At 35.1% G+C, this 15,700-nt stretch overlaps 1 protein-coding gene across 2 annotated transcripts; it reads right to left on the reverse strand.

Annotated features, from left to right (window-relative positions):
- Positions 1-102: 102 nt before the first annotated feature.
- On the reverse strand, positions 103-15,346 carry LOC113678691 (dixin-A). 2 transcript variants are annotated; one of them, XM_027195590.2, is made up of 15 exons: positions 14,794-15,346; positions 10,342-10,462; positions 8,579-8,701; positions 8,071-8,305; positions 7,400-7,814; positions 6,616-6,793; positions 5,495-5,754; positions 4,950-5,048; positions 4,409-4,510; positions 4,153-4,254; positions 3,384-3,464; positions 3,210-3,276; positions 2,558-2,654; positions 2,186-2,294; positions 103-1,671 (listed from the first exon to the last, which is right to left on the reverse strand). In XM_027195590.2, the coding sequence occupies exons 1-15, from the start codon at positions 14,959-14,961 to the stop codon at positions 1,561-1,563; spliced, it is 2,268 nt and encodes a 755-aa protein (XP_027051391.2). In that variant the 5' UTR covers positions 14,962-15,346; the 3' UTR covers positions 103-1,560. The 2 variants fall into 2 exon arrangements, with proteins under 2 accessions (XP_027051391.2, XP_089066166.1); XM_089210040.1 differs by lacking the exon at positions 14,794-15,346 and adding an exon at positions 10,562-11,161.
- Positions 15,347-15,700: the final 354 nt, after the last annotated feature.

The raw sequence follows: 15,700 nt of genomic DNA on the forward strand, positions 1-15,700 counted from the left end.
TGTTTGGCTAATCCAACATAACAATTTCTGAAAAGCTAGACCTTTTATACCAAACACTTCAAACTTTTATATCACACAGTTGCCTCCCCACAACTTAAAAAATTCAGCTGAATGGTTTCATTTTAATTTGTCTTCAGGTCATTTCATTTCTAAGAGTGATAAACTTCTAATTTCTCTCCACAGTATTACCCTAAATCAAACATAGAGGTCACGGGAATAAAGGAAATGATCAAGAAACTCAATGAGCTCTTGATTGCAAGACAAATTCTCCTTGTCTGTACCCTTAAAAATGTATGCAGAACAGTATAGGGAACTTGGATACTGATCTTAGGGTGTAAAGGGTTAAGGGTATAAACAGCATAATCCTAACCACACTTTTTTTACATCCTCTGTATTTCCTTTAGACAATAAATATTTACACATATTTTTTGTGAGAAGCTTATCTAAACATCTAATCTCTACAATTCAAACTTTGCTACAACTAGTAATATTGTGCTACTATGCAAAAGAAACAACATTGCTTAATTGTAACCCTCCATTTGCAAGGCCAAACTTTAATTTCTTTTACTCTAACTGGATCTGAAATAGCCTGTTCCAAATATTCATTTAGTAAAACAAAGTGCAATAGTAAACAGCTGTATAGTATGATGGCATATGAGTGAAAAGGAGAGGGAGGTCTGGGTCTGGTCACATTCTTTACCCAACTTGAGCCAAACCCCAATCACTTTTTCACTCCTCCATTACCATTATGCTATTTTGCTCTGTTTCACTAACTGAATGCCTGGAGTAGGCTAGATCTAAAACTTCAATACCACAACTTCCCCACAGAAAGGCTTTGGTTTAAATTTAAGTGCAGATGTGTATATGTTCTGGTCAAACTTGAAATAAAAAATATCATGATTTCTTTACACCTCTTTCACATGTATGCATATTTGAAGTGATATCTACAGATAACTATTCATAATAACAATATAATCTCCCATCTGATGACTGAGTTGTTGTAGGACATTCATATCTGTACCCTGTAAAAGCCAAGCTTTTCACCCAAACAATAAGCAAATTCAATAATTATTTTAAAGTCATCACACAATACTGGAGTATTTCGTGTAGACAAAATATCTGCCATTTATGGACAACCACTAAATATATTCATTTGTCAACTAATATGAGCCATAAACATTTTTACTGTTTTATGAAAGAAGTAGGTACAATTTCCTTCTTTATGAGGTCTCTAGATTTACCAGTACATCAACAAGGCACTTAATATGACTGACAGAAAAAGAGCCAAACAAGGAATTCTTAAATAAGAGAAAGGGTTCAGTGTCAACCTCTATGGCAGAGCTCATGCAGAAAAGGGCCCATCTTTAGGGCTCACTTTTCAACTTACAATGCTTAATTAGCAAATAGTTGCACTAAAAGTATAACAAAGCTACAATTTACGGATACACTTTAAAGTTGACAGCTTCAGGAACTTAGCTGAAGGTCCTAATCATATTTGAAATTGATGTACACAATATTATTAATAACAGTTAATATAGTCTTCTTCAATGCATTGTTGTGTCACGTCATTTGGTCTTGGTAGCCAGAAAGAGCTTTTTGTCCTGTATCATCCTCAACCCAGCCAACAATTTTTCCTTCCCAACCTGGTACTATGTCTCCATCATCTATCACCTGCCACAGAGGAAGAAGTGGAGGTTAAGGTGAAATTTATGAATTTATTCCAGTATTACATAACCACACCCTGTATCTGGTTGCCATAAGTTTAAGGCATCTACTGTCTATAAAGTGCTGCTGGTCTTTAATTTTTCTTCACATGACAATCAGCAAGCCCCAGTTATGGCTGCAAGATAGACTATGCCAGCTTAATGACAATTTGGGGTCATCAATTGAGTTAATATAAATTGGCCACTGTGAAGACTTTCTAAGGCTGACATTTTGAATCTGAGCCTTGAGTAAACACTCAAAATGAAGCTAACCCACAAAACATCAGCTTTTTGGATTATTAAGTAATACATTATGAACTCAGCTGATAATAACCAAATTAACTTGTAATACCCCTCCGACATAGCACCACAGTTTTTTTAGAAACTAACCTCCTTCATGCTAGCTTCATACTGCAAATATATCACAAACTTTGGTCAGTTATCCCACCTTTGGATCATAGTATTAATAACCCTTTACATACCTCTTCTTTAACTGTTCCAAACTCAGGATCTAAGGCTTTAAAGTGATAACGGAACATTCCAGGTCTGTCAATGGCTTCCTTGAAGTCTCCTAAAGTTATTTCTCCGAGTCTGAAAAGAAACAAAATTTCTAGGGAAACTGATGTCACAGAACCTCTTGAGAAAAAGAACACATCGAATTGATGCAAATGATGACAAAGCATGAATTTGTCAACCTATCATACTGAAAGATAATTTCAGTTTTACCAACTGTTCCTTGATTAAGTTTAAATTTTCAATTTATTTTTAATACAAACATGTAATTGGCAATTTCTCACAATTTACTTAAATTCCTAAAATCCATCAAGAATAACGAAGTTGAACATATGACTAACCTTCTAGGTATTGATGTAAGGAAAGGAGTGACACTTTTCTCTGTAAAATACAACACTTTGGTGCTGATTCCTGATGCTTGAACTCTCTCATTACTCTCTAATAGATTAAAAAAATGTTTACATTATATTACATAACTGTTTAAGAGAAAATTGTAAAAATCAGACATACCCTAACACTATGTCCCAAAGATCAGAAGTAAGAAATTAAAAAAAGAAAAGTGCTCTTAAATAAAATCAAAACTGTATCAATCTCTAGGTTCAGTGTTCTCTGTTATTGTGGGCATGACAGGTAAAACATATTTTCAAATTGGTTGAGCAATCCTCTTACCTGAAGAATTTTCAAGAATTCCAAACAACTTAAAGTAGTTATAAGAGGTACTAGATACATCTCTTATCAAATTAATTCCTAAAACTTTACTGCTTGAGTTAGGCAGATTTCCAGGACTTTTCAGTCCTAGAAGATGTCAAAATAAATCTCAAGGACTTTCCCGGTTTTCCAGGAAAACCCTGTGTTGCCTGCCAGCAGGTGTTTCAAGTTAGGGTTTCACCTTACAGCCCCTTTTCCCAGCTCAGCCACCTTCTACACTATCGGCAGTATACTGCAAAAAGTTAATGAGACCCCTGGTAATGATTGTTAAATGAAATCACATACCTAGCTGCCGGTGATGTGAAAGTGATTTGCCATTGTATCCATTGCTGTGTTCAAATCCATTCACCCCCTGAAAAAGAGAAACAAATTCTCAAAACTCTAAAGATTATGTCAAATACAAATGATATAAAATTTGCATGGAAAAATACCTGCTTTCAACTTGTGGAGTATATTTACCTTGGAGTTAATTGATGCATTTTCAGTATCAGAATTGAAGGGGTGAGTTTGTTGGTCTGAAGAGTGAACCGCAATTACTCTCTGGAAACAAAAGGAAAACTTATCAGATAGACAAAAATATCTATAGTAAATAAATGCAAGCCCAAAACATTCTTTGACTACGAGATTGTTTTGATACGATAAAACAACTGTTCTGGACTTTTCATGCTGCAGGCTGAGGGTAGACATGTGGTACCCATTCTCCCCCCAGAAGTAACTACATTTAGCAACACACATCTCCACATCTACCAAATCCTTGCACTCATAGCCAAAGAAAAATCCAAACAGTCAGCTTAATTTATCCACACAAATCAGCTTCCTAAACCCAAAAGACAAATACTTAACTGCATGAATTTAGGTAGAGTAGTCAAGTATCTTATGCTGGGTTTTGAAACCTGAAAGTTCTACATTCAAGTTATCTCCTTCGACACTCACCTAGATTTGTTTATCAAAAGCCTCATTTCCAACTCCCCCAACACACTTTGATACTGACCAATTAGCACACAAAGATGAAATTTTTACCATTTTTTTCCCTCAGCTAATATTGTTTGTGTTCTTTTTCTCCTATTACCACAGAGTTGCAAAGTACACTGACACTTATACATTATTTTGAGGATAAACAACAAAAAATTTGAAATAATTGTGATAATACATTTATAAAGTGTATTCTCCATAGCTCTAACATGAGCGACAGAAAGGATGTTACAGAAAGAAAAGTTCTGACAAGCACCTGTTCTAATGTATCTAGGGTGTGGTGATGTGGATCATGTGGTCTGAAACAGCTTCGAAGACTTTCAATAGCTTCGCGCACCACCTCCAATTCCTCTGATCTCTGCCAACAAAATAAAAGGACATCAATCTTTCATCATCAGATGTAAAATTGCATCCCTAATCACAAGCAGAGTAAACTGTTTCTTGATTAATTAATTAAATGATTGTTTAAGTGAACAGAATGCAGTTGCATGGCAAACATTATCCAAGCTCACCTTTAGCCCATGAGAAGCAACTGCTTCACGAGGATTCAAAATCTGGTTCTCTAGTGATGCCATCTTTTCATCCTGTGTGGCAATTCGAGCTGAGAGGGTGGCCTAGAATCATTCAAAGAGATGATGAGAGACACTCCAAATTAATTGTAAAGTAAAAGTGGTCTCTGTATTTTCTGTATCAAACCCTTTAAAATCAGTATGCCTTTTTCCAGAAAAAAAATATATGCAAAATAAGGTACTGGCAGTTAGCCAACAGACACAGGTTTTTCCAGGGGTTTGTTCTGCAAAATAATCCAAGTTTCTGCTTCACCTAATATTCACTAATGATTCACCACATTTATCATCAGTGAGTTAAGAAATATGATTTCAAAATAAACAACCACCTTTGAGAAAATCCCACATTTGAAATAATGCTAAAAATCTACTAAATGCAATAGCATTACACCAAGAAAATACCAGTATCATGCACATGACTATCAGATTTAAACACAAGTGTAGACCCTCCATCTAACAGTGATATGAAATGTTATAAGTTTCTTACCTCATACACACCAACAGAATCAAGCTTATCCTGAAGATCTCTGATCCTTTGTTGCAATTCAATTATTAAGTGATCATCTGCTTTTCTTCCTGTACCTGCCTGTAATACAAAACATATCACTTTCAATATAACTGATACTAACAATACACCATTTATTAAAAACAACCCTTCAAAATAGAAAAAATATATCCAGCTACTTTGGTAGGATATTAATACCAGCAGCTAGAAAGTGACCACCCTTCAATTCATAATTTTTCCAGAGCTTCTTTTGTCAAAGAGTTGTTTCCAATGGCAAAATTCTAAATTTTAAATCTGAAAATCAAACTGATCTGTGGTTGATTGGAGGTTAAATAATGTGACTGTGTGGGTCATACATATACTGTAGATGTCATCCTCTTCCCTGTAGTCTGGTTCAACATCCTACAGTTAATAAATTGGTTTAATTTTTTTCATTTTCAAACTAAAAAATTTGTCACATGTATACATTACGGCGAAGTCACACATCGATTGCTTTTTAAAATTATAGGGTTAATATTATCCCAAACCTGTGCATATTGAAGTTCTTCAATGTGCCTCATAGCATCCTCAAGTTCCATTCTCTGTTTATCAACAGTTTTCTCTCTTCGTACCAGTTCATTTCTAAGGGCAGACACCTCTTTGTCCCGCTCAGCAAGCTGCCACTTTAACTGTGCCACATCTGACTCATGTTTCTGCTGTGCTAATTCATGCTTCAAAGAATCTGACTGTAGCTGCATTATGCTTTGTTCCTGCTGGTTGAGTCTTGACTGCAGTCCTGACTTAATACCTAATAAAATAGTAAGTACACATATTTTTATTAAATTAATGATTAACTGTTAGATTCTAGCAGAAGCAAATTTTATGAAGATAATTTTCCTCTGCACTTCAGAGTAGAAAAAAAAGGAGGAAAGAAAAATGTTGAAACCAATGGGGAAATCTTTGGACTGAGGATAGAAATCAACAAATCAACTAAGTGCCAACTTTATAACCAAACACAACTCTACAAACAGAAGTAAACCCAAACTTAAAAAGGATGGTGTTCATAACTTTTCACTACTGCACTACCAAACATAGAAGAGTTAATCAAAACTATAACAAAATTCTCGAATGTGATTGGTTATCACCAGCCCAGTTTGAGCACTAATAGGACAGCATACGCTTCATGCTTTCAATTGGACAGTGTAATAGGACAGTTAAAGGGACAGTTAATACATCCTGCCCATGTAAGTGGACAGAACACATCATGAGTGCGTGATGTTGTATAGTATTTTGTTGAGTCGACTATTTATTTTTTATGAAAACGTACAACTTATGTCTAGTTTCTTTCTCAAATTTTGTCATAGTTTTGATTAATCAATAACAGTACGTCAAGTTGTCCAATTCTGTCTGGAATCAGACTTGTGAAAAACAAATCAGACTCCTGCTTCACAGTTGTCCAATTTTGTTAATCACTTGTATGATTACAAACTGAATTGGATTCCACTCAGTCCTATTACAATATTTTAAATTTTCTTAAGAGTTCTAACCAGTGTTTGACTTCAGTTGCCAATAAGCAACCTAATAGGCTGATGTCACAGCTTTGAAGTATCAAGTTAATCACTGTATACACAAAAGGTCTCTTGCACTTACACACAAAATTAACACACACCTTGTAAGTTAATGCACTCTTCTTTAGACTTGTTAAGTTCTGTTTTTAGGCTGTCATATTCAGCTTCTCTTTGATCAAGTCGACTGCTCACAATGGTCAGTTGCTCTTGCACTGTTGAACCCTCAAGGCCACAGTACTCTTCAGGAATCTCATCCTCCTCCACTCTGCCATCCAGCAACTGTAAAATAACCAAAAAAATTGTTCTCAAGTCTTTAATGTGTCTAAAAGAGTTGAGAAATGGTAGCAAATGGGGATCATTGGTCTTTAAAATAATTCTAAATTTGATGTCACAATGAAATTATTAGGAGTTTTTTTGACAATTCTAAATTCTTGTTTTTGTGTTTTTTTTTCCATCATGAATTTTCTACCACGAAATTTTGGTCTCTCGTTTTTCAAAGTAGTTATAGGAGTTTCTGCTCTTCACCCTTTCACTCCCAGGAGTGGAACAGTTGACTCTTTACACCCTAACATCAGCATGCATGTTGTTTATATAGTTCTCTCTACATTTCCTAAGGTGATGACAAGGAGAATTTGTTCAACAATCAAGAGCTTCTTTCAGTAAAGATCATTTCCTTAATTCTCATGACCTCATTGTGTGACTTAAGGGTGATATTGTGAGGAGAAATTAGATGCTAGTAACTCTCATTGGGTTGACTGCCAGAATTTTTATGTATGGTACTCAAAAGCATGGTTAAATTATATGGTGGTTTCCCTAATTTTTTCTTTTCTCAAACAACAAAAAATATTGGCACTGCATTGGACCACAGTAACAAAACAAACTCACCAAGTTCTGCAGATGTAACAGAGTTTCCTTTACAGTGTTTGTTTCATCTTCCATGTTTTCCAACCCTTCAGTTACTTCTTGCAGAAACTCTAAATTTGGAAAGGTACTGGAATGACTATTTCTTGACAGATCCTTTGATAAAATAGACTCAGAATCAGACATGGACTGAAGTGCTGCAAGGTCTCTGTGTTGTAGTCTGGGTGTGGTAGCACCACTGCTAACATTGGAGCCATCTGACCCATTGTCTTTGTCATGTCTAGATTCTGCACTTGATGGCCTACTTATCTTGCGAACAGGAGTTCTGTTTAATGGTGTATTAAGGGGTGATGCAGAAAGTAAAGGGCTGCTTCCTGGACTGGCATCAATAGGAGGCCGCTCTGTCTTTGGTGTTACAGGCAAGTTCTTTGGAGTTTTTCTGAAAATTAAAAGAAAAGTTCAAAAAGTAGATGAAAAACTAGTAAAAGACACCACAGATAGGACAACTTTCTTTAACCCCAGGTTTTCTATTAATCCTGTCACTCTAAAGATGAAAATATTGATTCTCTGCACTCAGTGCTCCATAAATTTCTTACAATTTTAGATTGGAGAATTTGGTGTCAAATCAAACATTGGTGTCAAATCAAACATTATCCCCAAATTTATGTTTTCTTTGGGATGACAAGCTTCATTACCTGAGCCTGAATGGCATGTGTATTTGACGACCAGCACTTGCAGCCTTCCTGCTGGCTTCACCAATAGCAGCAGCAGCCTCAGCGGCAGCCGCTGCAGCAGATGGACTGCGAGTGAGCTTGGTATGTGAAGGAGAGCCACCCTGATGTGAATTTGGCTTCACACTTCCAGGTTTGAAGTGGGCTGCCAGGGCAAGCACAAGCCGCATTGTGGCTTTTAAGTTCCCATCCACAATTTCTAAAAAAAGGAAAAATTATTTTCAAGATTTTGAAGGTAAAACTTGAAGTGATTGCCCTAACACAGAGATTCAAATCCTGCCTTTTTGACATTAACAATATGAAAAAACCACATCATCAAAATTTTAATGTGCCTATTTCTCAAACTACATAAAATTATTTTGAAATTGAATTGACATAATAATTTAGTTCAGCCAACATGCTGACCAAATGATTCATAGATTTAGTGCCAGAATGCAAAAGACTTCAAATTGTTTATCACTCTTTTGCTTACCTTTTGATGAGATCTGTCTCATTTTGATTCTCTGGGAGGCCATGAATTGCAAGACCTGGTCTACATTCTCTTTTTTAGCTGCATATGTTGTTGGAGAGTCATCAAACTTCAGAGCTTCACCAGCTGAAAAAGTAAGAAAAAAAGACACATAAAAACCTTGATTAACTTTATTGGTCCCAACATATAGAGTCAATCCCACGCACTTTTGTGTTGCACAGTGTCACCCTATGGGTGAACTCACTGACCACACATTTCTTGTGAAAATTGATGTGTATTGCACAAAGCAGACAAAGAAATTAGATTTCACTTATTATTGAGCAACAACATAAAAAAGTGCCAGTAAGAACTCTGATTAATTATTGTCAATGCAAGCTTTTACATTCACTGTGTGAAATAATAAGTTGAACTATTCTTTTTTAATTCCTTGCATTCTTTGCCTGAAAGATCTACCCAAACAAACAATTTGAAATAATTGCCACTCAGTGTAACCATTCATTTAACAGTCAATTATACAAGGCACTGATAAGCAATGAATAATTTGTCTCTCTTATCCCTGCTTAAGTGACATTTACAACAAATATGTGGTTGACACATTAGATAGATTCTTTCAGGTGTTGTGCTCAGTAGACCATACTAAAAATTTATTTATATATTCATATGGTGGCCACTAAAACTATTAACTGAATTCAAAATTAGTTAACGCACAGTAGCTTCTTTTACAGAGAGGATAGAAAACATCTTGCATAGACCCATGTCAATACGTGTAGTTATTCAGTCATTTATTCTGTATTACAGATGGAATAATGACAATCAAAACAAATATGACAATCCAGGAGAGATTAATTTAGCATGCTGAGTTATAAATCCAGTATGTTAATAACATATGGGAGGGATTATCAAGTGCACATTTTTAACACATTTCCAAATTATAAATAGTGGTTTTCAGATTCTTGCCAAGTGACTGAGAATCTTCGCTTTCCAACTCGTTACAGCTAATCAAGCAGTAAAGCTAAAAAAAATACACAAGGAACTTCAAGCATCACAGTCTGTCTAAATTTAATACTTAAGCACAGGTTCATGAATCACTAGGAATATTTTACTGTTTAAGGGATCTTAAAAATTCTCCTCACAAAATCAAGGAATATACACTTAGAGAGTCTCATTGACAATAAAATTTCAAAAGTTTAGGAACTCATTTGATGGTCTAGGAGTGATGAAACATTACTTCTAACACTTCAAAACTTATAACTTTGTCATTTTTATCACTGACAGAACATTAGGCCAACACAGACACATAATTATTATAACTGAGTTTACTATTTAATAATTATGCTATATTTCTAAACAACATTAGCTACCAAGTGTCAAACCAGAGCAAAGATAGTAATGATGAATGTTATTATTATTTTCTGATTAATATATCATGGTCTAAATGATAATAAACACAATGATGTGATGTGCATATACTCAGTAGAGGACAACATTAATAAAGAATATCAAAGTCCTTTCAGAGAAACTGGATCCAGACCACTAATTTTCACTTATAATAAGATTAGCTAAGGTTTCAACTTTAAGCACATAAGGATGCATACAGTTTAGTCTTTAATTAAGTTGAGGTGACACTTGTTAGAAGCAGTGTCAATATTTGCACCAGAAACCTGAGGTATCACAGTATTCTAACACTTCAGTGCAATGGAGTGTGTGAAACTAAGCTGTATGCATGAAAATCCAAGTTAACTTAAAAATTAAGAACTAAACCTCACCCAGCACTTCCACAAGCTGAACCAAAGCGACACCATCTCTTGTGTCCCGTGGGATCTCACGAACACAACGGTTCCCAGCTCTTTTCTTAAGCTGTGAATTCACCCACGCAACGTATTGCTCCTGTTAAGTGACACAATAAGACAGAGAATAATATTTTAGAATACCCCTAAAAAGTAATAGACACCTGCAAAATAACATAACAACTTAAAAACTGTTTACCGTGAATAGATCTTCAGATTGATTTTTCTCCTTGTCAGACATTTTGTTTTTTGTTTACACAGGGATCACAACACATTCTGTTCACCATTATGAAATCCACGTAAGAAAACTATAATGTTAGGCAGTATGTTAGGCATCTTGACAAACTCACAAAGAATCTTGTTGTCACTGGATTCAAATTATGTTTAAAACATTTCAAATCAAGAGATATCTACTTAAAATGAAATACTACAAAGGAATCAAACAAAAAAATGAAACTTAAGTTCAACTCCTATACAGGGCTTCTGTTTTGGTTGACTGCCTCAAGAAGAATAAATTTTGCATAACAATAATGGATATTGAAGGAATGATAAAGACATTCAAACCACAAAAAGAAAACCCACAAGAGAAAGGATGCACCACTACAATTGGAAAGTGACAGAAGATAGATTTTCCAATTAAGATCACAACTTCACAGAAATTAAAAAGTCAATTACAGCTAGAAACTTATGTAAACTAATTCCCTGTACATTAAAATTTAAATAGAATAATTTTCTTAAAATCTCCATAATAAATTTAACAAGGGCCGTGACAACAGAAACATTCACACATTTGAATGCCACACAAAACCCCTTCCGCATTGTTGATATTGCAGTTAATCCCTTTCAAATAAGACATGGCATGAGCTAAATGGAACAAGTCCATTATAGGATATCAGCTGAATAATGTGGAACATAGTTCATGAAAAAAAAAAAAAAATTGACACACAGATACTGAATAATTAGCAGGGACAGGAGTGTGTCTTAGTAGGGATGGGAGACAACAAAGAGTTCTCTTTTTTCATTCACACCCCACAACCCCTAACTCTGTAACTAACCAATATCTGGTTGTAAATTTTCATACTGGCCCTGGTTGTTCGAATGGTGTACGACCCTATACACTGAATAAATCTCTCTCCTGTCGATAACAATTTATCCATAGGATAGCATTGTTCACCCTATGAAAAACTGCGTCCTGGTATATAAACATTCTGTCAAAGTTAATGCGGAGAATTTAAAATCCTATCAAGATGACACCTCTGACAGGTAATACATGTAGGTATTGAAATTGTAATAAGAAAATATTGTGTATGATTTAGAACATTAAGGGTTTAGACCCATTGAGAGTAAAATATAGAGATTGGGGGAGACAAAAATTGCATCCACTATTAATAATAAAATTTAAGAAAAGCAGCAAGATCTTAAAGGAAAAGCCAACTTGATTTTGCAAAAGTAATATTTTTAACTCTTGACAGTTACTGAGACATACAAAAAAGAGATCACTGATGAAAAATAAAGTCTTATAACGATGACTGCTACCATTCTAACCAAAAATTTAAACACTCAGGTCTCATTGCCAGAGAAAATGACTGAAAAGAAAAGATGTTGACAGCTTGCTATTACTGGATTTCTGGTTAAAATAAAAAACCTGCTTACTGCTTTGGAATTGAGGCGAGTTTTCATTCCACTGCAAGTGCAAAACTTCCTAAACATATATTTACTTTACAAGTAGAGAAGTGATCCTTGCAAGTAAGCAGCAATAGTAAAGAATTTCAGAAAAGGAACTTGAAAAACTTCTGGTTTTAGCAGGATTGGAGCCTGTTCCTTCCAGATACAAGCTGAATTTTTTCAGGTTTTCATTCTGCTATTTCTTCCTTTGCAACTAACAAAGCAAGGATAATTTCTTATCTTGTATTTCATCAGCAGATCAACAAATGAACTAAAGTTAAACTTGTAATAAGTGGCACTATTTTAAACGGTCACCCTGTTCTAGCCGGTCATTATCAAAGTCGCGAATTTGTTTCCCCTTAGAGTGACTAGCATGTAATTTCTCCTTACAATATCACCACTAAATCACACGTTAAGGTTATGAGAATAAAGAGAATGATCATTAACGAAAGAAGCTTTTGATTATTAAACAAATTCTCCTTGTCAGCACCTTGAGAAATGTATAGAGAACAGTATGGAGAATATGCATACTGATGTTAAGGGGTAAAGGGTTAGGCAGATATGGTCACCTTTGAATAAGGTCCAACAGCCTATTTATATTGTCTTCCACTATATGTATTGAACAGTCACTAAAACCAGAACCACTCATGAAAATAAAGCACAGAATAATATTTCAAATAAAAGTAATCCCTGTTTCTCTCCCAAAATCAATGTTAGTGGTATCATCAGCCCTTTAACTTCCAAGATCTGATTGTTGATTCCCCCTTCTAGCTGCTAAACATTTCTTTGTAAATTAGTATCAAGAATTTGGTATTAGATTAAGATAACAACTTTAAACGGATAAGTTTGAGTTTTCTTACAACCTGTTTGTTGGATGAGCAGAGGATATTATAGGGGGAAGTCACATGTTAATCCTTTCTGGGAATTAAAAGGTTAAACAAGTTTTTGTACATGAAGTGGTCAATTATAGCATAAATAGCCTTTTTCTATCATTTCTTATATTACCCCTATTCTGTAAGATAAGTCATCTTTATTAGGGCTCCAAGAAGGCTTTTGATTCTGTGGAATCTATATCAAGTGATCACCCTCCCCTTCCCCATTCACACCCCATTCCTGGTGGTTGACCATCTAGTACAGGTTTGACTGTATTGATTTAAATGTGAATATAACTTCAATTTCAGGTTTTATGTCTGATTATGTCTCACAATCTCTCATGTTCTTGCTGAGTGCACTATAATCTGTAGTTTCTATAGAGCCAGTAATACTTCAAACAAGGTTTGAGTTCCTCTGTATAACAACACTTAGGTTGAAGGTTTGTGAACATACTTGAGTAAAGAAAAGGGATTTACCAATTGTGACAATTTTCACTTGACTTGTCCAAACACAAGGCATTTAGTTATCAAGAACTTTGAGGAGTAGCATATAGAATTTAGTTAGTTGTTATTATATTTAGTTAATATAGATAATATGCATTTGAACACTCAATTGAAAAAGTATCAAACAATAAGAACTTACACAATTGTGATGCTTTTTTTAGTTTTGAAGTAATAGTTCTTGTTACAGGATAAAATGGCATTAAAATATTAATAATGTTTGCAGCTGGAATGAAAAAAAAAATAACTAGAGCTGGGTTTGGGTTCATTTACGAACGTCAATTATTCATGAATTTCAAAGTCTCCAAGTATCCAGTATTCGTTTTCTAGAATACATCATTCAGGAGATTACAGAATCAAACTAGACGTGAATTCCTGACAACTTAATTCAGTTATATAGGCATATATCTCATCAAGTAAAATTTGCATATATGGCTTGACAAACACTTCATTTAGTACTTCTGATCTTCAGTTTTGTTTACATTAACCTCAATAATGTCACATGGAGTTGACAGTAGACAATAACACGACCGCCACAATTTTGAAAACGGCTCCCCCGCTGTTTCCTGTCTTTTAATTAAATTAAATTTTCCATCAAAAATTTTCTCTCACATTTCTGTGCAATACCAGAAAAGTAACTTTTCATATCTGCTACTTTTAATACCGTTTTAGACACTTGTCTGGATTCTTAATTATAAGTGTATAAATATCACAGAATGCGTAACGTGTACTCAAACGAAGTTTATCGGTAATCTGAAGAATAGATTGAAGATCAGGAAAGCCTTTAGTCATAGCGATGTTCTGAGCGAAAAGTGATACATTTACAGAAAAATTTCATTTTCCGAGCAAGTGAAATTATTGACTCAGAAACTTCGAGGCAGGCAAATTATAAAATTCCAAATAATTTAACACTAGATCGCGTTACAGAGAATCAACAAACGCACACAGCAGTTAGCAAAAGTTTTAACACAGCCGAGAACGTCAACACTAATCTGTTTTCATTCCGTTCGATTTTCCAGGAGAGCATACTTGCCAAAGAAATCTGTCATTCCATTAATTGCATTGCAAGTAGCCTTCGAAATATAATTTTAAACTACTGATATCGGCTTTTTCTCTAATTAAGAAGTGGTTAGGTATTGAAGAAGACTTCATTTCCTCAGTAAAAACTAGCTCTGAATTTGTATAAAGAATATGCGAGAATTATTCGGCATAAAAACTGTAGCATTTTATGAGATATGTACACGTACACAAGTATACATGATTCGACAAATGTTCAACCACCGTGGAAACAAAAGCTCCGCAGGAAACGGTTTTAGCTAAGAGTTCACGCACTAAACAAGAATTGTGATCTTTTCAGAGAAGAAGAAAGAACGAAAGATATTCGTTTAATTACCTCTCTCTTGTTGCCTTCTTCCGCATTTCGCTTGAGTGTCTCTCTTGTCAAAGGCGAAGACGACCAACTTTCTGCATAGTAACCGCTTTCTCTCTTCAATTTGCCTCTTGCACTGCTCGGCGAAGCAACAGAGACCGGTCGACCAGCTTCGTTTGGAAAATTGTACATGTTGTCGTTATGTCTTGCCTCATAGTATTTTCGTATTCTGACATTCCATCTATAATTTACCGCTCGATATTTCAATTCGCCTTCGCTTGTGTGCCTCTGGCCTTACCAACAGGAACCATTACTGTAATTCCGAAAGATAATTTATTCAGTCGATATTCGCTCGGTGTAACCTCGATGGGAATGCTAGTTCGTCTACGAAAATCTCTACAGAAGCAACACCGGCCAACAAAGACAGAACAGATGGCAACGGGAAAAAAAAACTGATGTCAACATCAAGAGTTTTCTCAAGCACCTTAAAAAAACAAGAAGATCGAAATGCTTTCTCCTATGAAAATATTATGATGGCCTTCGTAATATTCGAAAGCGGCTTTAGAGATCGTCTTGCATTTCACAGCACGTGCGCGCATGGTTTTTATAGGTGATAACTCAGGTTTAAGCTTGTTTCCAAGACCGTTTCAAAAAATGATTTAAAACAGACTAGCAGTAATTAATAGGATAGTCTCGAGTCAATCGACCTTTTTATATAGGTTACGTTTAAAAATGCTAACACCCAGGCGGCTATCACGATTTTTTTATTTCTCAATTTCCTTACGTTTATTTATCCAAAAGTCATTATTAAATGTTCAACTCCGAATATTGCATTTCTAGTATCATAATTGGTACACTCCACTCTAGTCATCAGCTCATATTCCGAGTAACCTCATGTAGAAATGCATTGCGCCCGCTGTTGCAAAGCTGA

Source organism: Pocillopora damicornis, chromosome 6 (genome assembly GCF_964200805.1).
Source record: "Pocillopora damicornis chromosome 6, jaPocDami1.2, whole genome shotgun sequence".
Classification (NCBI taxonomy): domain Eukaryota; kingdom Metazoa; phylum Cnidaria; class Anthozoa; order Scleractinia; family Pocilloporidae; genus Pocillopora; species Pocillopora damicornis.